Source organism: Brachyistius frenatus, unplaced genomic scaffold (assembly GCF_029030835.1).
Source record: "Brachyistius frenatus isolate BFR_SWC_R1_liver_20210118 unplaced genomic scaffold, ASM2903083v1 Contig_31, whole genome shotgun sequence".
NCBI lineage: Eukaryota > Metazoa > Chordata > Actinopteri > Embiotocidae > Brachyistius > Brachyistius frenatus.
The window spans coordinates 3590001-3609993 of NW_027210630.1; the positions used below are offsets into that span (position 1 = coordinate 3590001).

The window sequence follows — 19993 nt, forward strand, 5'->3', positions numbered from 1 at the left end:
GTATGAGATCAACACACACACACACGCACGCACGCGCACACGCACACTCGCACGCACACACACTTACCACAAGGATGAGCGTGCCCAGACACTCTGCCAGGGCCTGACGAAGCAGCAGGTTACGGATCTGAAAGAACCGGGCCAGTTTGTCCAAATAAATCTTCTGTCTGCCCATGATTTCTGTTGAGAGGCTGATGAGACTGTGAGAGGACACACACACACACACATACACACACGCACAGATACAGTGAGTAGTTTCCCTAGTGGCTGTGGAGCTGGAAGAACTGGGTTCCTCTTATATAGCCCGAGTGGACTTGGGCTGGGTTGGTGCTAAGCCTGAGCGTGGACCCACCCTCTGCACCACTCCTCCCTGCTTTTCATGTGTGATTCAGAGTTGGGTTTTCTGGCTGAGCCTCTTTCTCTCTCGCTCACTCTCTTTCTCTCTCTCTCTTTCTGTCTCTCTCTTTCTCTCTCACACGTTCACATACATACACTCTTTACTGTGCTACAAGCCCGCTCCTGCATTGACCTCATTCACCAGATACTTTATCCTCCTAAAAACACATCTATTCATAGGCTCCAAAATATAATCCAGTTCAAATTATTATGTAAGTTTGAACACACGTTTGTCTTATTTCAGTTCCTTGCCTGTGCTATTTGAGAATGAGCGTGGGGATCAGGCTGCTATGATATTTTTTTTTTTTTTTACTGATGATGCTTCTTCTCTTTCCCTCAGAAGTGAATTAAGAAAGGCCCACTTAATAATAAGCGTGATCATAGCATTTCTCTGCATTTAGGGACTTATTTGTGTCGTCACCCTTTTGATTTTGATTACAAGCAATTCAATGTAAATCTGCCCATTCTGTTATCGTGTGCGCCTATGGTGGAAATACCTGGTTTACAAACCAGACTCAGCTTTCACTTTTAGCCATCCTCAACATTTACCACTACAAGCTCATTCACCGAAAATCAACTAAACTCCACATTTCCTCTTCCTCTCTCATGTGGCCTCCGTTCGCCGCACAAAGCAAAACTCTCATTTTAACAAACAAAACCTATTCCTAACTTTATCAACTTTATCCGAATAACTGCATTTTAAAACATCGTCTTGGAACGAAGCCAAACATCCTCAATTTTTGTTTCCTTGCAGTAAAACGCACACCTAACTGTAATGCATACCCGTTTGCAGCCAGCACTGGATCATTCACACACATCTCTCCGTTTTCCCCTTTCTGTCCCTCGACTCATTTTCTCAGAGGTGTTCTTTTGTCCCCCTCGTGAAACTTCATCACCACATATTATACCTTCTTTGTGTGGTTTCAATAGAGGTGTGAGAACATTACCACTTCTAAAAGCTCTCAGCTATTGCTTCTTTCTGTCTGGATTTAGTTTTTTTTTTGTTTTTTTGGGGGGGGGGAGCTATGCCTATTTTGTCATGATAAGAGGAGAATATAATCAACTTCACTGCTGCTCATGAAAAGAAATGTCAAAGCATATGTATCTTCTGTGGAAAAGATTCCACTGCACTGCCATATGCGCACCGTGTCTTCATGACAACAAGAAATCAAAAACAATGTTCTCGGAAATGACATACTGTACGTGTTTGATCACTGAAGCAACCGAGGCGATCCGAGTCGTTCCCGTCACACACGTAAATCTCTCATGCGTCACGAATGTTGCGCAACATTTTAACAGTGAACAGTTTCAGCGCATCCTCAAAGAAGGGAGGGACGGAGGAAGATGACGGGGTTGTAAAAAAAACCGGAGTGCTGTTTTCCTCTTCTTTTTAATTGAAAAAGAGTTCTTGGTGCCAAGAGTACCCAAGAATACGGGATCCAAGATGACGCAAGTAAGGTCACCACAAAGCATTTTACAGAGGAATTGGATGCAACTCATCCGATGCAACTCATCCTCACCCCCACCCCACCCACAGACATTCCTCCTCATTTTGATATGAATCCACATCCCCAAAGGTATGAATTTGAATGCAAGCCATTGTCTTTTGGTGTCTGACCCCCCTCTCCCTCCTTCCAGGTTGTTTCCCAACGTTCTACCCCGGGCAGGCCTGGATAGGTTTCAGTGGCCAGGGGAAGCAATGAGCAGGACTAGACAGTATGCTTTGCCTGTGTGGCACTTTAGAAAAACATTTTTTTTTTTTTTTTTGGGGGGGGGGGGGGGGGGGGGGGGGGGACAGAAATCTCTCCTTTTACCTCCAGGTGCGAACTCATCCGATAGGTTGCTAATAAATCCTCATTTGACAAATTTGCATCACCATTTTTCTCCAACTTTTCACCATGTTCTCTAAAGGTAGTTGTGAGGTTTTTTGTTTTTTTTTGTCTCTCTGTTTCAAGTTATCGCTTTAGACTTCCAGAAGGAATCTCATCTCAAAGGCCAGAGGAGCTGCATTTTTGAGCCACATGGTTTTAAACAACTTTTCCTGGAATAGCTTGGCTTCAGTAACAGGACAGTAAAAGGTGAAGTGAAAACAATGGTGGTGCCCACAAATATTTCTACCCACTCACTCACATAACCAGCCCTAACAATTAAACAGTGGGATTTGATGCATATAGTTTGTTGCATTTTAAAAAAAAAAAAAAAAAATTTTTTGGGGGGCCATTTCCTAAAGACCTCAGGGTCCTTCAGAATGTGACTGATCCCTGTTTTTTTTTATGTTTGTGATTCATGGCCACATGTACAATGTGGATAACAGATGTGGTCGTCTCCAGCAGGAGTGCCAGTTGTTTTCCATCAGGTGCTGGAAGACAAGACAGGTGCGGAAAGATTGATGCCTCTCAGGGAGACGGCTCCAGTTGGCACATGGTTCCTGGCAAGACAAATGAACGTCAGGAACAACTACACACTGAAATTGAAGGAGTTACACTTCGTAGCGGTTTATCGTTTTCAGTTATCTCCTTGCTAATGTGCTTAGAAAATGGGAGTATGTCGCGGCGTTTCCAGGTCTTCACTCGCTTTCAGCCTTTTAAGAGACGCGTCAGTCCACTGTTGCTTCCTGGCTGGAGGTCTGCAGTTTACCACGGAACGACGAGCCACGCGTGTTTGAAGCCCTTCGTGACCTGACAAAAGATCATTTCATCGCATCAGTCCAAACTATGTGAAAGAGAACTCTGCAGTCATGTTATGTCTTGTTATCACTGACTAATGCCCCGAGTTCTGCCACCAGACTGCAGCGCCACATTGAGTGGGAATATGTTATCGCCTTCCCGATTCCCAGGAAAACGTTTGGCAATTGTTTGGTGAATCACTCCAGAAGCGCTTATAGACGCTCATGCAGATGTTTTACGGCGATTTGTCGCAAGACGTGTGTCACCGAGGATTGCAAGACATGTGTCACCAGCATATTATTGGTCGTGCACTTTGTTTTAACCGCGCGATATTATTCATCACCGGGTGTTATAACGAGTCCTGCGTGAGGGGTACGAACCCTTTCACTGGCACATGTCCACTTTCTCCATAATTACGCAATGCTGTAATCGGAAGAACATGATTTATGTCAACACGGGTGAATGTGTCAGCGTGGCAAGAATTTGTATATGTTGTTGTTTTTTTTCTTTTCTTATCACGGTGGGGAAGCAATTCGTCATCGATCAGCACACCTACTTACTGTGCATGTGTCCCGCAGTGAAGACGGAATAAACATACTGCAGACCAACAAAAGGATGGTCCAAAAAAAAAAAGAAGAAAAAAAAGTCTGCACTTAATAGTGTTTCATCACCTTAGCCGCCTCCGAGCACTTTAGTTGCGCTGCATCTCGGATTTTTATTTCCGTTCCAGTAACTTGTAGAAGCTGTTCAATTGAAATTCAACACGAATCTCACCGACGATGAAAACGAGATTGTCACGCAACCTCAAGCACGATGCGCACGGAGAGTTCAGCCTGCATCTGGACCCCAGCTTATGTCACACGTGTACGTTCAAGGTTGTGGCCGTGAGCCCCTTTCACAATTTTTGTAGAAATAATTTAAAAAAAAAAGAAGCAGCAGAACATCTTCCCATGAATGTTTAAGAAGCAAACAAAGAGTCAACACGTGTGTAAAGCGCACCCTGTCCACTGGCAGGTCTGTGTTTGATAACCGCTTCCCTAGTTTGTTTTTAAAACAGGTGTTGTGTACAATGCAACACATGCTGCACCCTCGTGCCCTGCTTTGTTGCAGCTTGTAGTGTCCAACCACCAGTTTCAAGATAAACCGATGCACAAACAGCGTTTACACTAAACAGGAACAAAGGGGCACAGCTAAGTGTGAAGTTCATTATTAATAAACCTTTTTTTTTTTTTGATTACTCACCTGGTCAGGTGAGAAAAGCAGCCCATTACATTGTCCCAGAGCTTGTGCCGATGCATTCAGACTGTTTTGTGCAACCAACACCACCAAATTTAAGATATCAAATTTATTGCCATAGAAAACATGAAGGTATCAAATCCTCACATTAGAACCTTGAGCCAAATTATTTTACTGTTGTTTGACCAGAATCAATTACTCAACCAATCATTTCAGCTCTACATTAACAAGTATTATTTTTACCCAACCTTAAATGTTATGAGTGATAACAAGAAAATCATCTAAAAATCATTTCCCTTCAACAATTTCATCCAGGGAGAGATACAATGATAGGAATCAAATGACGATCCAAACAGCAGATATGGATTTATTAGACTTCTGCAAAACAAATGACTTTTTTTTTAACAGCAATATTATGAATACATAATAACTTTAACAAGATGCCCAAAATTCATTTATGTTCCCACTGTTCTTTTTTTTTTTTTTTCAAAACCAAGGTATCATTACACCTTTTTTCTGTTAAATTCTAAAATGAATGGATATTGTGAAAGTGGTGTGTGTGTGTGTGTGTGTGTCTAAAATGACCACTTTTCAGTCTTGGCGTCCACTGATTTGACCAAGTCCTTCCCCATGACCCTGAAATCCTGAAGTATGGCTTCCACATTGGGAATGGTTTTTGCTTCATCTCCCGTCACCTCCACGCTCCGAGCAGACACCTGTGATGTCTGATGAAAAGAAGTATTAAAACATCAGGCTGCAATGAAAGAGAAAATACAATGCGAGGCTTTTCGCAAAGCAAGTGATTAGCACTATAATACTTCTTAACGGAGGACGCCAGCGACTTCTCCCTCACCTTAAAGGGCACGGGGACGAAGGCCTTCGGTTTCCATAAAACTGCGACCACCGTTCCACCGAAGGGATCGCAGAAGAAGAGAGCCAGGTCTCCAAAAGCCTCCTGTAATGAATGAGGTTGGGTGTGAAACCAAAAGGAAAATTAACACTGGAGACAGCGAGACAGAAAGGGGGAGACACGGACACAAAGAGAGGTCCTATATTTTAATCAACATCGTTTCACAAGTCAACACCCCGGCTGAACAAACATCCTTAAATATACGAGTCATTTGCACAAGAGTGTGCGGAGAAGGTGCAGAACAAGGACAATGTAAAGTCTGCATTAATAAAGACAGGCTTGGGTGTCGTTGCCTCGTGAACCATGTTAATACGCAGCCTACTTTCTACCAGGTATTTATCTCCTCTGTAATTCAGTTTTATTGTCAGGCGGCTGCTGGATGTCACGGTGAATATCCGTCCGGGCCCGAAGAAGCGCAGCTGGCGACTTGCTCGTGCAAAAACCTGCCACACAACTTTCCTCCCACCGTGAGTCATCGAGGTGTTATTAGAACATCGCACCTTCCTTTTAACGAGCGGTGTAACTGGGACAGACAAAAAAAAGACTCACTCTCAGCTCTGCCAGGTAGAGGGACACGGGGTTGTAGTCGACGACAGGCAGAGCCCCTCCAGACTGGGCCCCTCCAGACATGACCCCCCTGCTGAAGGTGACCGTGGGAGGGTCCACCGCCTGGTTGAGCAGGGGCACCTGCTTTGGGTTCAGGTGAATCAGAACGTCGTAGGCATCCAGAGGAGGACGCATGGCCACCTACACCAACACGGGTGACGGTGTGAGCGTGCTTAAAAATGACATTTTAAAAAATCTAGCGGTGAAAAACGAGAGGCGTCGCGCACTTTTTTTTTTTTTTTTTTTTACTGACCCTGACATCTTGCGTCTGGCTGCCGTCCATCAGCTGCCGTTCCAGCACCTTCAGGCTCTCTGCGGCCACCGTCATCGCGCGCTGCAGCATCTGAACACGCGTTTCAAGAGTGGCTCTGGTCAGACATTTCCAGTGAAAACATTTGGACGTGTCACGCGATACATAAATCGCCGTTGTGGTTGTAACCCTGTCAATCAGTACTGGAACGACACCAATTTCCCCGAACACATTCAATTTGATAAATTGCAGCCAGAAAAAGGCAACACCAAGAATTACACTGTCCAATGACATATTCAGGGATTGCTGAAAGAGCTTTGCAAGGAACTGCCATCTTAAACCCATCTGATAAAATGCTTATGTCACTCAGATATACAGCCGTGTTTACACGAAGTAAATTGGTGCTGATTATGACTTCTTATTTAGGATTCATTTTCCATGGTACTCCAATAAAGTATGTTCACAGCATAATACTGGAAACACTTTTCAAAGAAAATCACACTTTGAAGACGCAACATAAATGTACTGGTGCAAATTTCAGTCTTTTGTTCCGTTTACGTTTCTGTTGTTAAAAAGTACTTATAATTCAAGTGACTCAATTCAAACGGAAAGTTTTGCCCTGACCGAAACCGTTCCCTCAGGTACAACAGTTTGTTGTTTTTGTTTATTGACTAATATTAAGACAAAATAAACAGATTCTAACCCATGTTTATCGTTCAGGCAAATACACCAATCAGCACAAGCATTAACACCATTAACAGGTGAAGCATTAAGTGGAATCCAAAAGCCCAGGAAAAAAAACTAACCTCCCTCCCTGAGGGTTTTGTTCAGTTGTTATTCAGTCTAAATGAGAGAAGTGTTGATTTATTTTAATGATCACTTTGGAGATGGAAATTTGTGGTGCTGTTGAACTGCACATGGTTATTTTGTCAACCATGGACTGACTAAGTATTAGGAACATCTCATCAGCACCACAAATTACAATTTCCAAAATGACTGTTAACCAACTTGAAATCACTTTCCCTTTCAAGTGATAAAATTATGTTGAAAACCAATTACCGTTTCTGAGGTCACGGTCTTGTGGGTATTCCAGAAATGCAAAGCATCTTTACATTCTATGAACATGTAGAGAGGAACTTCGAAATTCATTCTGTTAAGCAATGAACTCCATCGCAATCTGCTCCCTAGTGGTCTTTCAGAGGAAATGAGACAACAGCCAACAGGATCCCTCAAATCACCCATTTGTTTTGAATCACTTTCATTTTCAAGTCTCAGAATGGTGGCATGCAAATTCACCAAGAAAAGCTTACAGAAGCTGAGCATTGTGATTCAGCGCAGTGCATTAGGCCACTGTGACGTCGTTCCTGCTCTCCTCCACGGTTATAAAGGAGGATGCTGGGAGAGGCTCTCTGTTAAGAGTTGGGCTTGTAAGCGGGAGAGCACAGGAAACTTATCTGGGTCAGCTGCGCAACATGGCGGGCCGCTGCGTGTATCTTCTCTGTACACTTCTATGCGCCACAGGACTATTTTACAGCTACGCTCACATCCAAACGGGGGAACACAAACAAAAATATCCAACTTATTTCACCGCGACAGAGGACGGCAATGAAAAGCAACTGGTGAGCAACACCTGACAGTCTCTCATTATTATTGCTTCCAGAAGGTTTTTATGCTGTCGATATAATTGTTGATTCTTCCCAGAATCTTCTTCTTTAGTAGAATATTGATTATTGTTTGACAATTTGGTATTTTAATGTTCACCAAATCTAGTCATTCTGCTTTTGCAGATCAATGATTTACATGAGGTTTTGGAAAGACTTCAGAACAATCAATTTCCAGCTCTAAGAAAAAAACATGGATATCTGCCTGTGGTATGTAATTGTATAATTAAGTCCATCTGTAATTATCTCAAATTCTGAAATTGATCTGGTCAATCTTTCCAGAGGTATTCGCTGCTCATTTATGAGCAGTAAATTATCATTAATCTATGTCTTACTTTGGATTTTGTATGTTTTCAGTGTGACCCAGGAGAACAATGTGCCCTCAGAAAAGGCCCCAGGATTGGAAAATTATGTGACTGCTCTCTGCCGAGAACATGCAACTCCTTTCTCCACCGCTGTTTATGAGTCCCCATTTCTGTTTATATGTAAACCTATTGTAAAAATATGTGAATTACTGTCAAAATAACTTATAAGCTTCTGATCTTTTTTTAATTTGGTCTTTTTTGAAAAATATTTACTGACCAAAATGTAAATTAAATGCGTTGTTGTGCATGTTGGTGTATTTGTGTTTTGGGTGCCCACTGACCTGTACGCTGGGTGCTCGCCTGGTCCACATAGATCGTTTTTTGTCTTTCGACGTAGCTATAAACATGACAGGCAGAGAGTCCCTGGAGGCCATGAAGCCATTCTTGATCTCTGTGTAGTCGGCAGCTGCATGTGACAGAAAGGCAAACAACAATTAAACTTGGCGTCGAAACAGCAGCGCCTATGGGCAGGATGTTAAAGTATGTCGGGTGTGTGAAAAGAAAGACGTCAGGAGGTATTTGTTTAATTCAAAGAGGTAAAAGGTGTGTGTGTGTGTGTGTGTGTGTGTGTGTGTGTGTGTGTGTGTGTGTGTGTGTGTGTGTGTGAGAGAGAGAGAGAGAGAGAGAGAGAGAGAGAGAGAGAGAGAGAGAGAGAGTGCTTGCCTGTGAGCTGGTTGTTGAAGTCGACTACCAGCGGGTTGTTCCTCCAGTCAAAGGAGGAGAGCAGATGAAGGAACCGAAGGAAGCCCACCTGAGGAGAACTGAGGAAGACAGAGGAATTCCCTCACATGACCTACTGAACAAACGGAGGTTTGGGGAAAATGCGGCCCCACACAAGTGAAAGGAGAAGGACAGGATGAAAAGCACAAGTGGCGGGTACCTCGGAGGAGTGAAGGGTGCAGGCTGCAGGAAAAGCGATGCCACCAGCAGGTCCGCTGTGTCCTCTGTGACGTCGTCACTGAAGAGCTGAGCGCCCAGCCAGCGTTTGGCCAGCCGACACACGGCCCCGAAACATGGGTGCTGCTGCTGGAGCCTTCCAACAACAAGACGAAATGTATAAGATGGAGCAGAACATTTTGTTTTTAAATGGCGCATGCAGGGTAAGCAAAATCATGACGACACAGAGAGAAAGACAAGACAAGTTGGACAGAAGTTGAAGAAAATTAAAACCTTATAACCAAACCGCAACTGTACTTAAATGGTTGAAAAGCTGGTAGGAATCCCGCTTCGTCACACGTAGCACTGTGGTATTGTTTATATTTTACCCATGTAATGTGCTAGTGAGCAGCGGCTTGTGAACGGTGGACATCTCCACAGCTTGAGCCTCCTCATTGTCCCTCACGACCAGCAGCCCCTCTGCGTTCACACTCTCCCTCAGCACCTGAGGCTCACGATGGTACGCCACCTGGATTCGGAACACCAAGCCGTCCTGGAAATAAAGGGGAGATGCGTGCAAAGCCCTTAATGACCGTATCCAAGTCTGGTCGTGTCAGTGGTTTCTCCCTGGTAAAATTTCGTTTTTGTTCTCCCCACTGTCGCCAAATGGCTCACTCTTAGGGAGGAATTGTTGGGTTGCTCTCTGTATTACGATGAGGATTTCACCTTAAAAGGTAAACGTGTAAATTTTATTGATGAAGCGTGAAATCGCAAGACAACATCAATACATAGAATACTGTGAACTGCAAAGGAAACATTGCAAACGTTTTTGGCCTGGCCATCCCTCGAACTTATAATTAGATTCCACCTATAAAATCACCTTTTTCTAAATCAGATCACAGACAAGTGTGCTACACGCACAAAGTCAAAAACATACCTTCCAGACATCCAGGTGTGTGGGACAGGGCCAGCAGGTATATTTGTGGTGCCTCTTGAGTAACTCTGCCAGTTGGATGTGAAATGCGGCTCGGATATGTCGGATTGCGAGGCGGTCGTGAGGCCACTTTCCACTTCCCTCCACGTGACAGATTACTGCAGGAACAGAGTTACCAACACATCGTTACACGAGTTTGTAAAGCTGAATGTCTGTGGTTGAGTAGCTGTACTTGTAAACTCAGTTGTTCTTTAATTTTGCCTTTCCTTGTCCCGGATAATAAAAAAAGACAGAGAGAGAAAGAAAACTCAAGTAAAGTTATGTTTCATAGGAGACGGTGAAAATCCATCCATTGATGGCAGCCATAACAGAAAATACTACACGTCTAGATTTTTTTAATAGAATAAAGAGGAGTTAACAAGATCTTACATAGCTGCTGGTGGATGAAGCACAAACCTGTGATGGGGGTGATATAAGCAGGACAGGGCTTTCCTTCCTTTGGCACCAATGCCCTGGAAATCTTTTCTCTGTCAAAGAAGGAATAGTCCAGCTTCAGCTGCCGAGGGGGAAACACCTGCAATGCACGACTGACATTTTAGAACCGCAACAAGTTCCAAATTCACAATTTAAACTGAACAAAGGCTTTAAAAATGATGCAGAATGACTTCAGTTTTACTCTTACTGAGTACTGCATTAATGAGAGCCGTTACCTGTGTGTATCGGAGTGCTGGGTGGGCTCCTTGCACTGCCGTGATGGAGAGAGGCAGACCTTCCAGCCTCCACAGTTTTCTGCTGAGGTCATCGTAAGACTGAACCACCAATAAACTTTCTTCCTCTCCAGTACTTGGCACCTAAAGATCAAAATACAATTTGAACGAATGCCGTACATGCACATTATTACGGAGCATATTTAGTGATGAAACAGCAACTCTGACTCCCTCTTGTGGTGGTCTATGCCATTTTCTAAATAACAAGCAATCAGTAGTGGAAGTATTAAGATCCTTTACTTAAATAAAAGTACCAATACAGAGAATATAGAAACACTCCATTAGAAGTAAAAGCCCTGCAAGGAAAAAAAATAAAAATAATCTACTCAACAGTATTAAAGTTAAAGTACAGGTTTGGTATCTCTGAATGATATACGTTTTATATATATATATATACACACACACATATAGTTTGAACTTGTTTACAGTTTTATATAAATCGCTGCTTGGTCGAGCTGTTAACACCTCATAAATGATTGAAATGTGACCCTGACTGCAGACTGCTGTTTGTAAAATGTCAGATGACAACAAGGTTGGAAACCACTGGTTTATTAGGCTTCAACAACGTGTTGTATTATAGAATCTTGCTATGTCAAATCATCATCTTAAAAGTAACTAAATCTGTCAAATCGATGTGGTGGAGTGGAAGTATGAAGTCGTATCAAATTTAAATAGTCCAATAAAGTTAAATTAAATCAAGAATGCACACGAGTACTTGAGTAAATGTATACTTTGTTTCCTTCCACCACTGTTTGTAATTATATAAACATTACAGTTAAGGCCATAAGAAACGCATTTCAGTGACAGGATTTCAAAACCCCACGAAAATAAACGAACACTGTACAAAGCGCAAGATTTCAAAACAAGCATATTCATATACAAATTGAAAACTATTATTTTAATATGATGTCCAAAAAAAAAAAAAAAAAAAAAAGTATCAAAATTCAATCGCAACGGTTTACCTCACTTCCCGTTTCGATGACGTCATCCACCATCGCCCCGACGTATCGCACGCAGGACTCCGGGATGTCTGCATGCCTAGTGGATAATAAATATATTATTCTCTTTTTCAAAACGAGACTTAAGCCGTAGCGACAGCCACCTCGCAGACAATTTGATGCTAGTGCATGTAACGGAGTGAAAACGGGGTCATTACCCCCCCTCCCCCCCCCCCTCTCCCTTCCCCCCTCCGGGTCCCCGTTATGTCCCCGTTAACAGCCGGCGCTAACATTTCGCTAGCTTGCTAACGCCAAAAAAACAACAACAACAGCAACAACAACAACAAAACAACCCATCCGGATGAGCCAGTAGACCGGCTGCAGAAAGCATGAAGCGCACGGGGAGGAGACGGAGCTCCGTGTGGGACTGCTTCGAACAAGTAGGGACCTTCGTGCGCTGCACGAAATGTGACGCCACGCTGAAGTACTGCGGCGGAGCCACCAGCTCCATGATGAACCACATGAGTCGGCATCATCAGTCCGCGGCGCCGGACGAAGACGAGAAGCCGGTGATGTGCAGCGTCCGGTGCACGGAGGAGGAGGAGAGCACGTCCAACGCGGACGTCGCGCACGTGGCCGTCATGTCGCCCAGCATCAACATGACCGGGGCGCCTCCGGAGCGCGACTACGGGGAGAGGAAACGTCTGAAGAGGAGCTCCGTGTGGGACATTTTCGTCAAAGTGGACGACGAGGTTCACTGCACCATGTGCGACACGAAGCTGAAGTACAGGAGCAGCACCACCAGCATGATGTACCACATCAAGAACAAGCACCCGGACGCCGTGCCCAACGACGGCGTGTCGCCGGCAACGCACGCCGAGGTGACCGAACTGATCTCCAGGATGATTGAGAAGGACATGCTTCCCGTCAGCGTGGTGAGCGGGGACGGCTTTCGGGAGCTGCTGGCCTACACTGTGCACAGCTATAAGATGCCGTCGCCCGCCGACGTCACGCGCATCATCGAGGGCCATTTCCACGAGAAGGTGGAGGAGCTGGTTGTGCAGCTGGGTAGGGTGGAGAAGGTGGCTCTCACCGCCGACTTCTGGACCGCCCTCCCGTTTCAGAGGTACGTCACCGTGTCCTGTTCGTTCATAACGGACGACTGGCAGGGGAGGTCCGCCGTGCTGCAGACGCACAAGCTGCCGTCGGACGGCCGCGCCGCGCCGGACGTGGTCACGGAGAAGCTGCTCGGGACCGTGCGGACGTGGGGCGTCGCCGGGAAAGTGACCGCGTGCGTTCACAACGGCCCGCGGGGCGCCCCGTCCGCTCAAGCGTGCGCCCGTGTCACCTGGGACTACGCCACTTGCTTTGCCACGACGCTGCAGCTGGCGGTCAGCGACGGGCTGAGCGAGGATCTTGTCCGCATCATTGTCGGTGCAGGGAGGCTCGTCTGGCACTTCAATCACAACTTGCTGGCAAGTGAGGCCCTGGAGCAGAAGCAGGTGCAAATGTGCCTGCCGCAGCACAAGCTTGTCCAGTCGAGCAAAGCCAGATGGGACACTATCTGTGACATGTTCCAACACCTGCTCGAGCAACGGTGGGCCATAAAAGCCGTCCTCTCTGATCGCACCATCACCAACAGACAGGAAGCTCAGACCCTTGAGATCGAAGACGACTGCTGGCAGATAATAGAGAACTTCACGCCCGTGCTGGCAACGCTGAAATGGGCAACAACGGTCATATCTGCCGAGACAGAGGTGTCCATTTCAAACATCTACCCAATTACATTCAGCCTCGTTCAGACTCACCTCGTGCCAAAAGAGAACGATGTCGAACAAGTTTCAGAGTTCAAGCTAAAAGTTCAGAAGTCACTTAGAAATCACATGGAGGTATGCATGACATGAATGCCGAATCTCAATTTGTGCTTTGAGTGACATATTGCTGCAGATGAACAATCTGCACTATCTTTACATTATTCTTCATCACTGTTATTTCCTTTAACCGTCCGCAGGTTGACTCTAAAAACCTGGCTTCAAAACCAGCTCTGATCGCCTCTATGCTGGACCCTCGACACAAACATCTGAGCTTCCTGACGCCGACGGGGAGGCTGGCTGCGAAGGTTAAACTGCACGAACTGGTTTCAAAACTCGATGTGATAACTGCTACTGTGGCCACAAAGGACGAACAGCACGAGACCCTGATCACACCCGACATCAGCCAGGTGGCTCTGCCCTCGCAAATGAGAAGTGACACCAAGAACACCATGGTGTTGCTCCTGGGAGACAACTACAGCTCCTCCTACGCCACGGACTCAGAGGCTCAGGTAGATTACTACTTGAGAGACATCGCTCCCTCACTGGACATAAACCCTCTTGACTGGTGGAGGGTAAACGGACCAAGATTTCCGAAACTCGCGACTCTGGCGAGACACTACCTGTGCGTCCCGGGGGTATCACTGCCGTCGTTATTGTCGGAGACTGGGCAGACGTTCGCAACAATGCGCACGAGACTGAGCCCGGAGCATGTTGACATTATGATCTTTGTGAACAGAAATGCATAGCTTGCACGACCGAGAGAGACTGATAACAGGCTGGGGAGATGGGAGCTGCTGTCAATATTCATCAGAACCATACCTAAAAACATTAAAACCCAGAGATTTGTCTCGTCACCTCACTTAACTTGATGTCCTTAAACTGTGGGCAGTGAGTCAATTATGAAATTATGTCAGCAGTATTTGGGGAAATATGTAGTGAGTACAAATCTTTGGCATTCAATACCAAATATCAACTCCCTGAAGACATGCATTACATTGTGTTTATGGTGGCTATGAGCACATATTGTACGTTTGGAATGGACTTCTTTTTAAGTCGACAAAATAAGATGAAAACCGAGAGGAAAAAGAAAATATCAGAAGAAATATCCCCAGCTTGTTCCCGTCACCATGTTACCTGTTGCAGCGAGTAACTCGCCACAATCACGACTGTATTACTGCCAGTATTAATGTCACTTCTGTTGTATCTCGGAGTCGGCTGTGCCAAGATAATATACATACAGCTGTAGCAAGTGTGTGATGATCTGTCTGGGGACCAGCCTCTGTTGGCACACGCTCTCTCCGTCCCACAGCACAGCTTCAGTGATGGCACCGTCCTGGAAGCGACGCAGCTCGGAGCGAGGGCCCCACAGCTGGCGAAATTCAGCCGCCTAGAAGAACAACACCGCTGAAGTTAATAAAACATCATTGTGCAAGCATGGCAATACAAAAATGGTAGAAACAAAGTCGGCAAAATAACAAATATTCTCCACCATAATACGACAAGTTCACCTCTTGTGTGCTACAAGAAACGCTTCTTTAAAGCCAGCAACACCACAAATAATCTGCCACATAAATGTCACATTCGTTAAGATTATTGAGGAAGGATGAAGCCAAATTAAGAGCAAAGATTCAAGACGAGACAAAACTGTTCTTTAACGTTGCAGCAGTGCGAACTTGCCCGTTTCAGCTCGACTCGGAAGCACAGAGAGTCATTGCTGTGGAGATGTTACGCCGTCTCTTCTAGTTGCTTTGGTGTAAACTGGCAGAATGTTGCCGACCGGTAAATTGCAAGTAGTTGCAAGTTTCAAATCTTTAATCTGAACTGATCCCATTATTCATAAAAATGTTTACAACCCTACTTGTAGTAAAGACATATGGAGTACACTGAGCAGTTCTTTCTCAGCATGAGAAAAGAATTACATTTAGCATGTGTTCACACGCAAGGTGTAAAATTAATAATCCTTAATAACAAATGTATGGCATAGAGTAGGAATGCAATACTAAAATATATGTCCTCTGTCCTTGTTGCAGTTTCGATTTGGCCGATGTAAAATGATCTTGAATCGTTAACTTCTACAGGTATAACAAGAACTAAAGTACAACATGTAGGGGCACAGAGGCAGGTGAGGTTACCTTGGGGCTGTCTGCTGGCGGGCCTCTTTCCAGGACTGACGCTGACAGCTCTGGTGTTAAGAGCAAACCAAAGGAGAGGGGAGGCTGAGCTTTGAACTTTGGCGCTTCACTCTCCACACTCCACTGGGATGAAAAAGAAATGAAGAAGTTCAGGAGAAAGTGATTTAAAGACTAAAATATTATTACACAAGGACATTTTTTTTGACTTACAAAGGAGGACGAAAATTGCTTCGAGTTAAAAACATGTACTTTTACAGTCGTGCCGATTCTATCCAAACTTTGTAATCCGTGTAAAAAAACAAAAAAAACAAAACAACAACATGCAAATTCTTCCAGTTGAGTAAGGCAGACATTAATGGCTGTAGCTGTTAAATGTAAATCTTTCTCACCTCTGCGTCAGGAGAGAGGGAGTGGGTGAGCAGGTGAATCCTTTGGCCAAGTCCTCGCTGGAGCAGAGACAGAATAAAAGGGAGTGCAGTGTGTACATAATCTCCACTGTGGTCCATCAGCTCACTGAGGAGATTCAGTTTCTTACAGCTGGACTGAAGCTTCACCAGCTCACACAACCTGAGAGGGAGATGAAAAGCACAAAACAAAAGAGCTCGAAGGAAAAGTGACTCGTGTGATTTCAGGTGGTTGTCAGGTGTTTTTTTTTCAAGCGGCATCAATATTACCTGGACATTACAGACCCTGACAGTAATTGTGTGTATGAGAAGAAGGTGTCTTTAAACTCTCTGAATCCCAAGCAGTTCCTGGGCAGTTTTGCTGCCATCACATTTTTACTCACTGTGGGCTCATTTATTTTTCACTGCACCAGCAAGTCGTGCACCTCTAAGGAAACTTCACAATCACAGCTGGAAGTAGGGAGAACTCAAGAATCTATTTTTTTTTCTGTATAACACTGAATTTCATTGATTATATATATATATATATATATATATAAAAGATGTGTCTCTGTACAGTATTCAACATGTTTCCAAGTGCCTACATGTGTCACCAATATTTGGAAAAAAGCAGGAGTGCTCCACATATTGAACTATTTAAATTTTTACAACCTTCTCTGTGCTATCCATCCAATCTTGTCTGTGCTCCAGCATGCGGTTCAATTTCGGCCACATGACTGATAGGATCAGTCAAGTCATTCAAGACTCCCCAGTTGTTGTGAGGAGTGCAAAATGTGCTTCTCTTTTTTTTTTTTTTTTAACAGAATCTGGATTGTGCAAACTGTTTAGATTTGGCAAATAAGATAAGTAGAAAAACATGTTTTCAATGAAATATATCTTTAGCTTAAATTTGGTAATTTGTTTTGCCTGACCTGTTTTTTTTTTTTTTTGGACACACATCAGTTAAGGATCGTTGGAAATTTGAAAATACAAATATAAATTGTATTGTTATAAGTTGAGGTGTAGTACGCAAGATGTACTGGATGTACTTGTTTTAGTTGCATTAGCTGATGAACATACAGGAATACATGGTCACTTGTTCTTATCATGGGTTTGGGGGTCATGAGAAGGCTGTGGAACCCGTCCACTGTGGGGTTGTCCCAGAACTGCATTGACACAGACGCCTCGTGCTGCAGCTGAGAACAAAATTTAAAAAAAACAACAGTCAAAACCAGTTGCTTTAATTTCGCCACGGAAAAAGATTGTGTTCCAACACACCTGTTATTCTACAGTATTTACCTGTTTGTAGGTACAAGCGGTCATGTCGGCACACATGTTAAGATGTCCTGAAGGGTCAACAAACACAACCTGGAAAGCATCGTGGAACTCTGCAAGAGATGGCTGCAGGGAAAAGGGGGGAAAAAAAGAAAGAGTGGATAATGAAGAGTAATTTATGAGGTAACTGAAAGCTTGAAGGAAATACATGCATACATTTACAGTTTTAAAACTTGAGTTTGACCACTCACCGCTGTAGAGTCTGGATCTTTAGCCAGGGTAATTCCCTTAACTGTCAGGTCTGTAGATACTGAGGGTTAAATGAGAGGTGGGTAAGTTGTTGATGCACAAATTACTGTTCAACTACCCTCAATTCCATTTTTAAATATGTGAAAAGATAATGGTTTAGTGGACTTTAAAATATCTTACCCAGGAAGTTCAAGCTGTTTCGAAGCAGCTGATAGGCTGTCATGGTGTTACTGATTCTGTGAGTCATCAGCAGATAGGCCAACAGCATTGAAGCCAGAAAGCCATTGAAGCAACCAGTGCCCTATAAGACATTGAGGGAACAATACAGATGTGAGGTGAAATAAACGATCTCAGAGGAAAACACAGATCGCGTAAAAAGAAGGAAGTGAGTTCTTTGCAACAAGACAGGGTGCCACTGGGAGCCTCCTACCTGGTCGAGCTCTCTCTGACGAAGCCAGACTTTGAGCAAAGCCACCCCATCGGTAAACGCTGAGCATTGGGAGCTGACAGCAGAAAGAAACTGGAGGTGAGCCCTGGGCAGTAAATCCCCCAGAACAGAGCTATTGTAATGTGGGGTGGGAGGTTCGCTCTTCTCTGGAACAAAACAAAGAGAAAAAGACATTTGTCTCGGTGAAAGTAATGTTTCACTTGAGCTCATAAACCTTGTGGTTCTGAACAAGTATTTTACGTTTTTCTTTTTTAATTAAAATATCTGTTTGCTGCTAGCTGAGTGTATTAATTCACGATCTTACCAGATTGGGATGTCTGCAGTCCAGTGTACCACTCTGTGCGGATGTTATTCCTCTGAGGGTGGAAACGGCTGGGTTTGAAGAACCCAGGAGGTGGAGAGGCATGAACACGGACGGTGAAGCTTGAGGAGTTTGTGTCTGAAGGAGAGGACACCACAACATACCTCGTCTCACAATCAACCCTCAAAACATACCCGACGATTGCAGGTCAAATACACGCAAAGTAAACTACAAACGTTGTTCGTAAAGGTTATACGAATTTTAAAAATGCGCTGAAAATGAAAACCTAAATACCCGGAGGAGTCAGCAGCAGAACGGGACGGAGTCGGTTCCCATGGAGACAGGAATAACGCATGGTCCCAATGTCTGAGGAGGATGTGAGATACTGGGCTAGGCCGGCCAGATAGAGAGCCCGTTTCCTTGGATACCTCTGGTTCACGACATCTTTTGGGTGGAGAACATCCTGATGACAAAAAGATGGGCAGACAGAAGACATCAGTGTCTCTTGTAATCTCATGCCTACCCTGTCATACGTAGCATACTGAAGTTTTCAAATATAACGGTGACTTACAGCTGGGATTGTCACAGCCAGGTCCACCATGATGTGCGGTTTGGTGCAGGTGCCCAGTGGATAGCTGCCAATCAGATCAACAGAAGCAGGAGGTGCCATGTGGAACTTGCCTTTTGTTGTTTTGGGCACCAGGAGAAAAGGGACCTTAACTGCACCCAACAGCCACGACAGGTCACTCACCTGAACACAGAGACATTGTGTTAACTGTGTTTATGGGTGTCTGTGTGTGAATTTTTGGAGAACTGAATTAATGGGAGTCGAGCATCTATGGCCAATCATAAGGATTTTCTACCACATACCTCGACCTCTGGTGAATCCGGCACAGCCCGGAGCAACGTGGTGACAGTCTGAATGAAGGAGTCGATTTGCCGTTTCCTGCGCTCAGTCAGGGCGACCTCCTTCAGCAGCTCCTCCATCTGTTGTCGGGGAGAGATTGAATGCATTTACTGTCAACATGTGTATGGTTGTTTAGATAAGAGAACAGGCCTGGCAGCCTTGTCCATTTTTATTTCTCTCGGGTTTATGTACATCATCTCACCTGCATTTTTAGCAGGCTGCAGTGAAACAGGCTTTCGGTCTCTTTCAGCTGGTTCAGCTCCTCTGCTGTAGGAGGTCTGTACAGGTCGTTGCGGGACAGCTTCACCGGGTGGTAGACCACCACCTCCTCCTCCTGCTGTCCAGCGCCGTCAGGTTTGCTCCTTTTGGCTTTAACGGGAGCCTGATTTTCCTCCTCCTCATTGGAGGAGACTGAGGGGATCATCTGTAAGACAACAGCAGCTCCGCTTGACTCAGGTTGATCAAGTATTACCAAAGTAACGTTCATACAACATTTCAGGCAAAGCATGCAAGCGCCACTCGTGTACCAGAAAGTAAAAACCGCTGTCTTCAAGCTACCAAGCAGCTAAAAATACTGCTGAATATCGCCAGTCTCACCTCTGCTGGGTTCTCTGCAACTGTCTGCTTCTTTTTCATGTCGGAACTATTTTCAAAGTGAAGTAAATTCCGGTACTTTGATAGTTTTTTTTTTTAATCAACGCTACTTTTGCTCCATTCCTTCCTCACATGTGCCGAAGGGTTAGTGAAACATGCTACCAGGCAAAATATTCCCCTGATTGGGTGAGAAGCGGCGGCCCTGAATGATGATTGGCTCACGGCTCGTAGACCGGCTTCAACAAGGTAGGTTGCACGAGCACTCTAACGATTGTTGCTCGAGCG

General features: G+C 44.7%; 3 protein-coding genes across 3 annotated transcripts in view; 1 reads left to right on the forward strand and 2 right to left on the reverse strand.

Annotated features, from left to right (window-relative positions):
- The window catches only part of aqp3a (aquaporin 3a), a 7316-nt gene extending 6505 nt beyond the window's left edge, over window positions 1-811 (reverse strand). Inside the window, exon 1 of the mRNA XM_069699920.1 lies at window positions 68-811. Within this exon, the coding sequence (XP_069556021.1) occupies window positions 68-175 (108 nt within the window). The 5' untranslated portion in view covers window positions 176-811. The remainder of the gene's footprint in view (window positions 1-67) is intronic.
- A 3840-nt stretch (window positions 812-4651) lies between these two features.
- nol6 (nucleolar protein 6 (RNA-associated)) lies at window positions 4652-19847 on the reverse strand. The gene is made up of 26 exons (XM_069699878.1): window positions 19712-19847; window positions 19317-19538; window positions 19078-19194; window positions 18779-18958; window positions 18502-18670; window positions 18211-18345; window positions 17889-18052; window positions 17639-17759; window positions 17461-17519; window positions 17234-17335; window positions 17015-17130; window positions 15941-16118; window positions 15552-15674; window positions 14658-14806; window positions 11630-11705; window positions 10611-10751; window positions 10357-10474; window positions 9904-10058; window positions 9356-9519; window positions 8971-9123; window positions 8754-8851; window positions 8372-8496; window positions 6068-6157; window positions 5758-5955; window positions 5152-5253; window positions 4652-5023 (listed from the first exon to the last, which is right to left on the reverse strand). Exons 1-26 carry the CDS (start codon window positions 19748-19750, stop codon window positions 4874-4876), a joined length of 3444 nt encoding a protein of 1147 aa, XP_069555979.1. The 5' UTR covers window positions 19751-19847; the 3' UTR covers window positions 4652-4873.
- Window positions 11655-14659, forward strand: LOC138621668 (E3 SUMO-protein ligase ZBED1-like). The gene is made up of 2 exons (XM_069699896.1): window positions 11655-13494; window positions 13617-14659. The coding sequence occupies exons 1-2, from the start codon at window positions 11995-11997 to the stop codon at window positions 14163-14165; spliced, it is 2049 nt and encodes a 682-aa protein (XP_069555997.1). The 5' UTR covers window positions 11655-11994; the 3' UTR covers window positions 14166-14659.
- Window positions 19848-19993: the final 146 nt, after the last annotated feature.

What these genes read in the sequence shown, in the direction of transcription:
- LOC138621668 (XM_069699896.1), top strand. Translation starts at nt 11,995, where the DNA reads ATGAAGCGCACGGGGAGGAGACGGAGCTCCGTGTGGGACTGCTTCGAA. An exon ending in CACTTAGAAATCACATGGAG is followed by an intron (nt 13,495 to 13,616) that starts GTATGCATGACA and finishes AACCGTCCGCAG; the next exon opens with GTTGACTCTAAAAACCTGGC.
- nol6 (XM_069699878.1), bottom strand. Translation starts at nt 19,750, where the DNA reads ATGAAAAAGAAGCAGACAGTTGCAGAGAACCCAGCAGAG. An exon ending in GCAGCCTGCTAAAAATGCAG is followed by an intron (nt 19,195 to 19,316) that starts GTGAGATGATGT and finishes CCCCGACAACAG; the next exon opens with ATGGAGGAGCTGCTGAAGGA. An exon ending in GGCGAGCACCCAGCGTACAG is followed by an intron (nt 6,158 to 8,371) that starts GTCAGTGGGCAC and finishes ACGCGTGTTCAG; the next exon opens with ATGCTGCAGCGCGCGATGAC.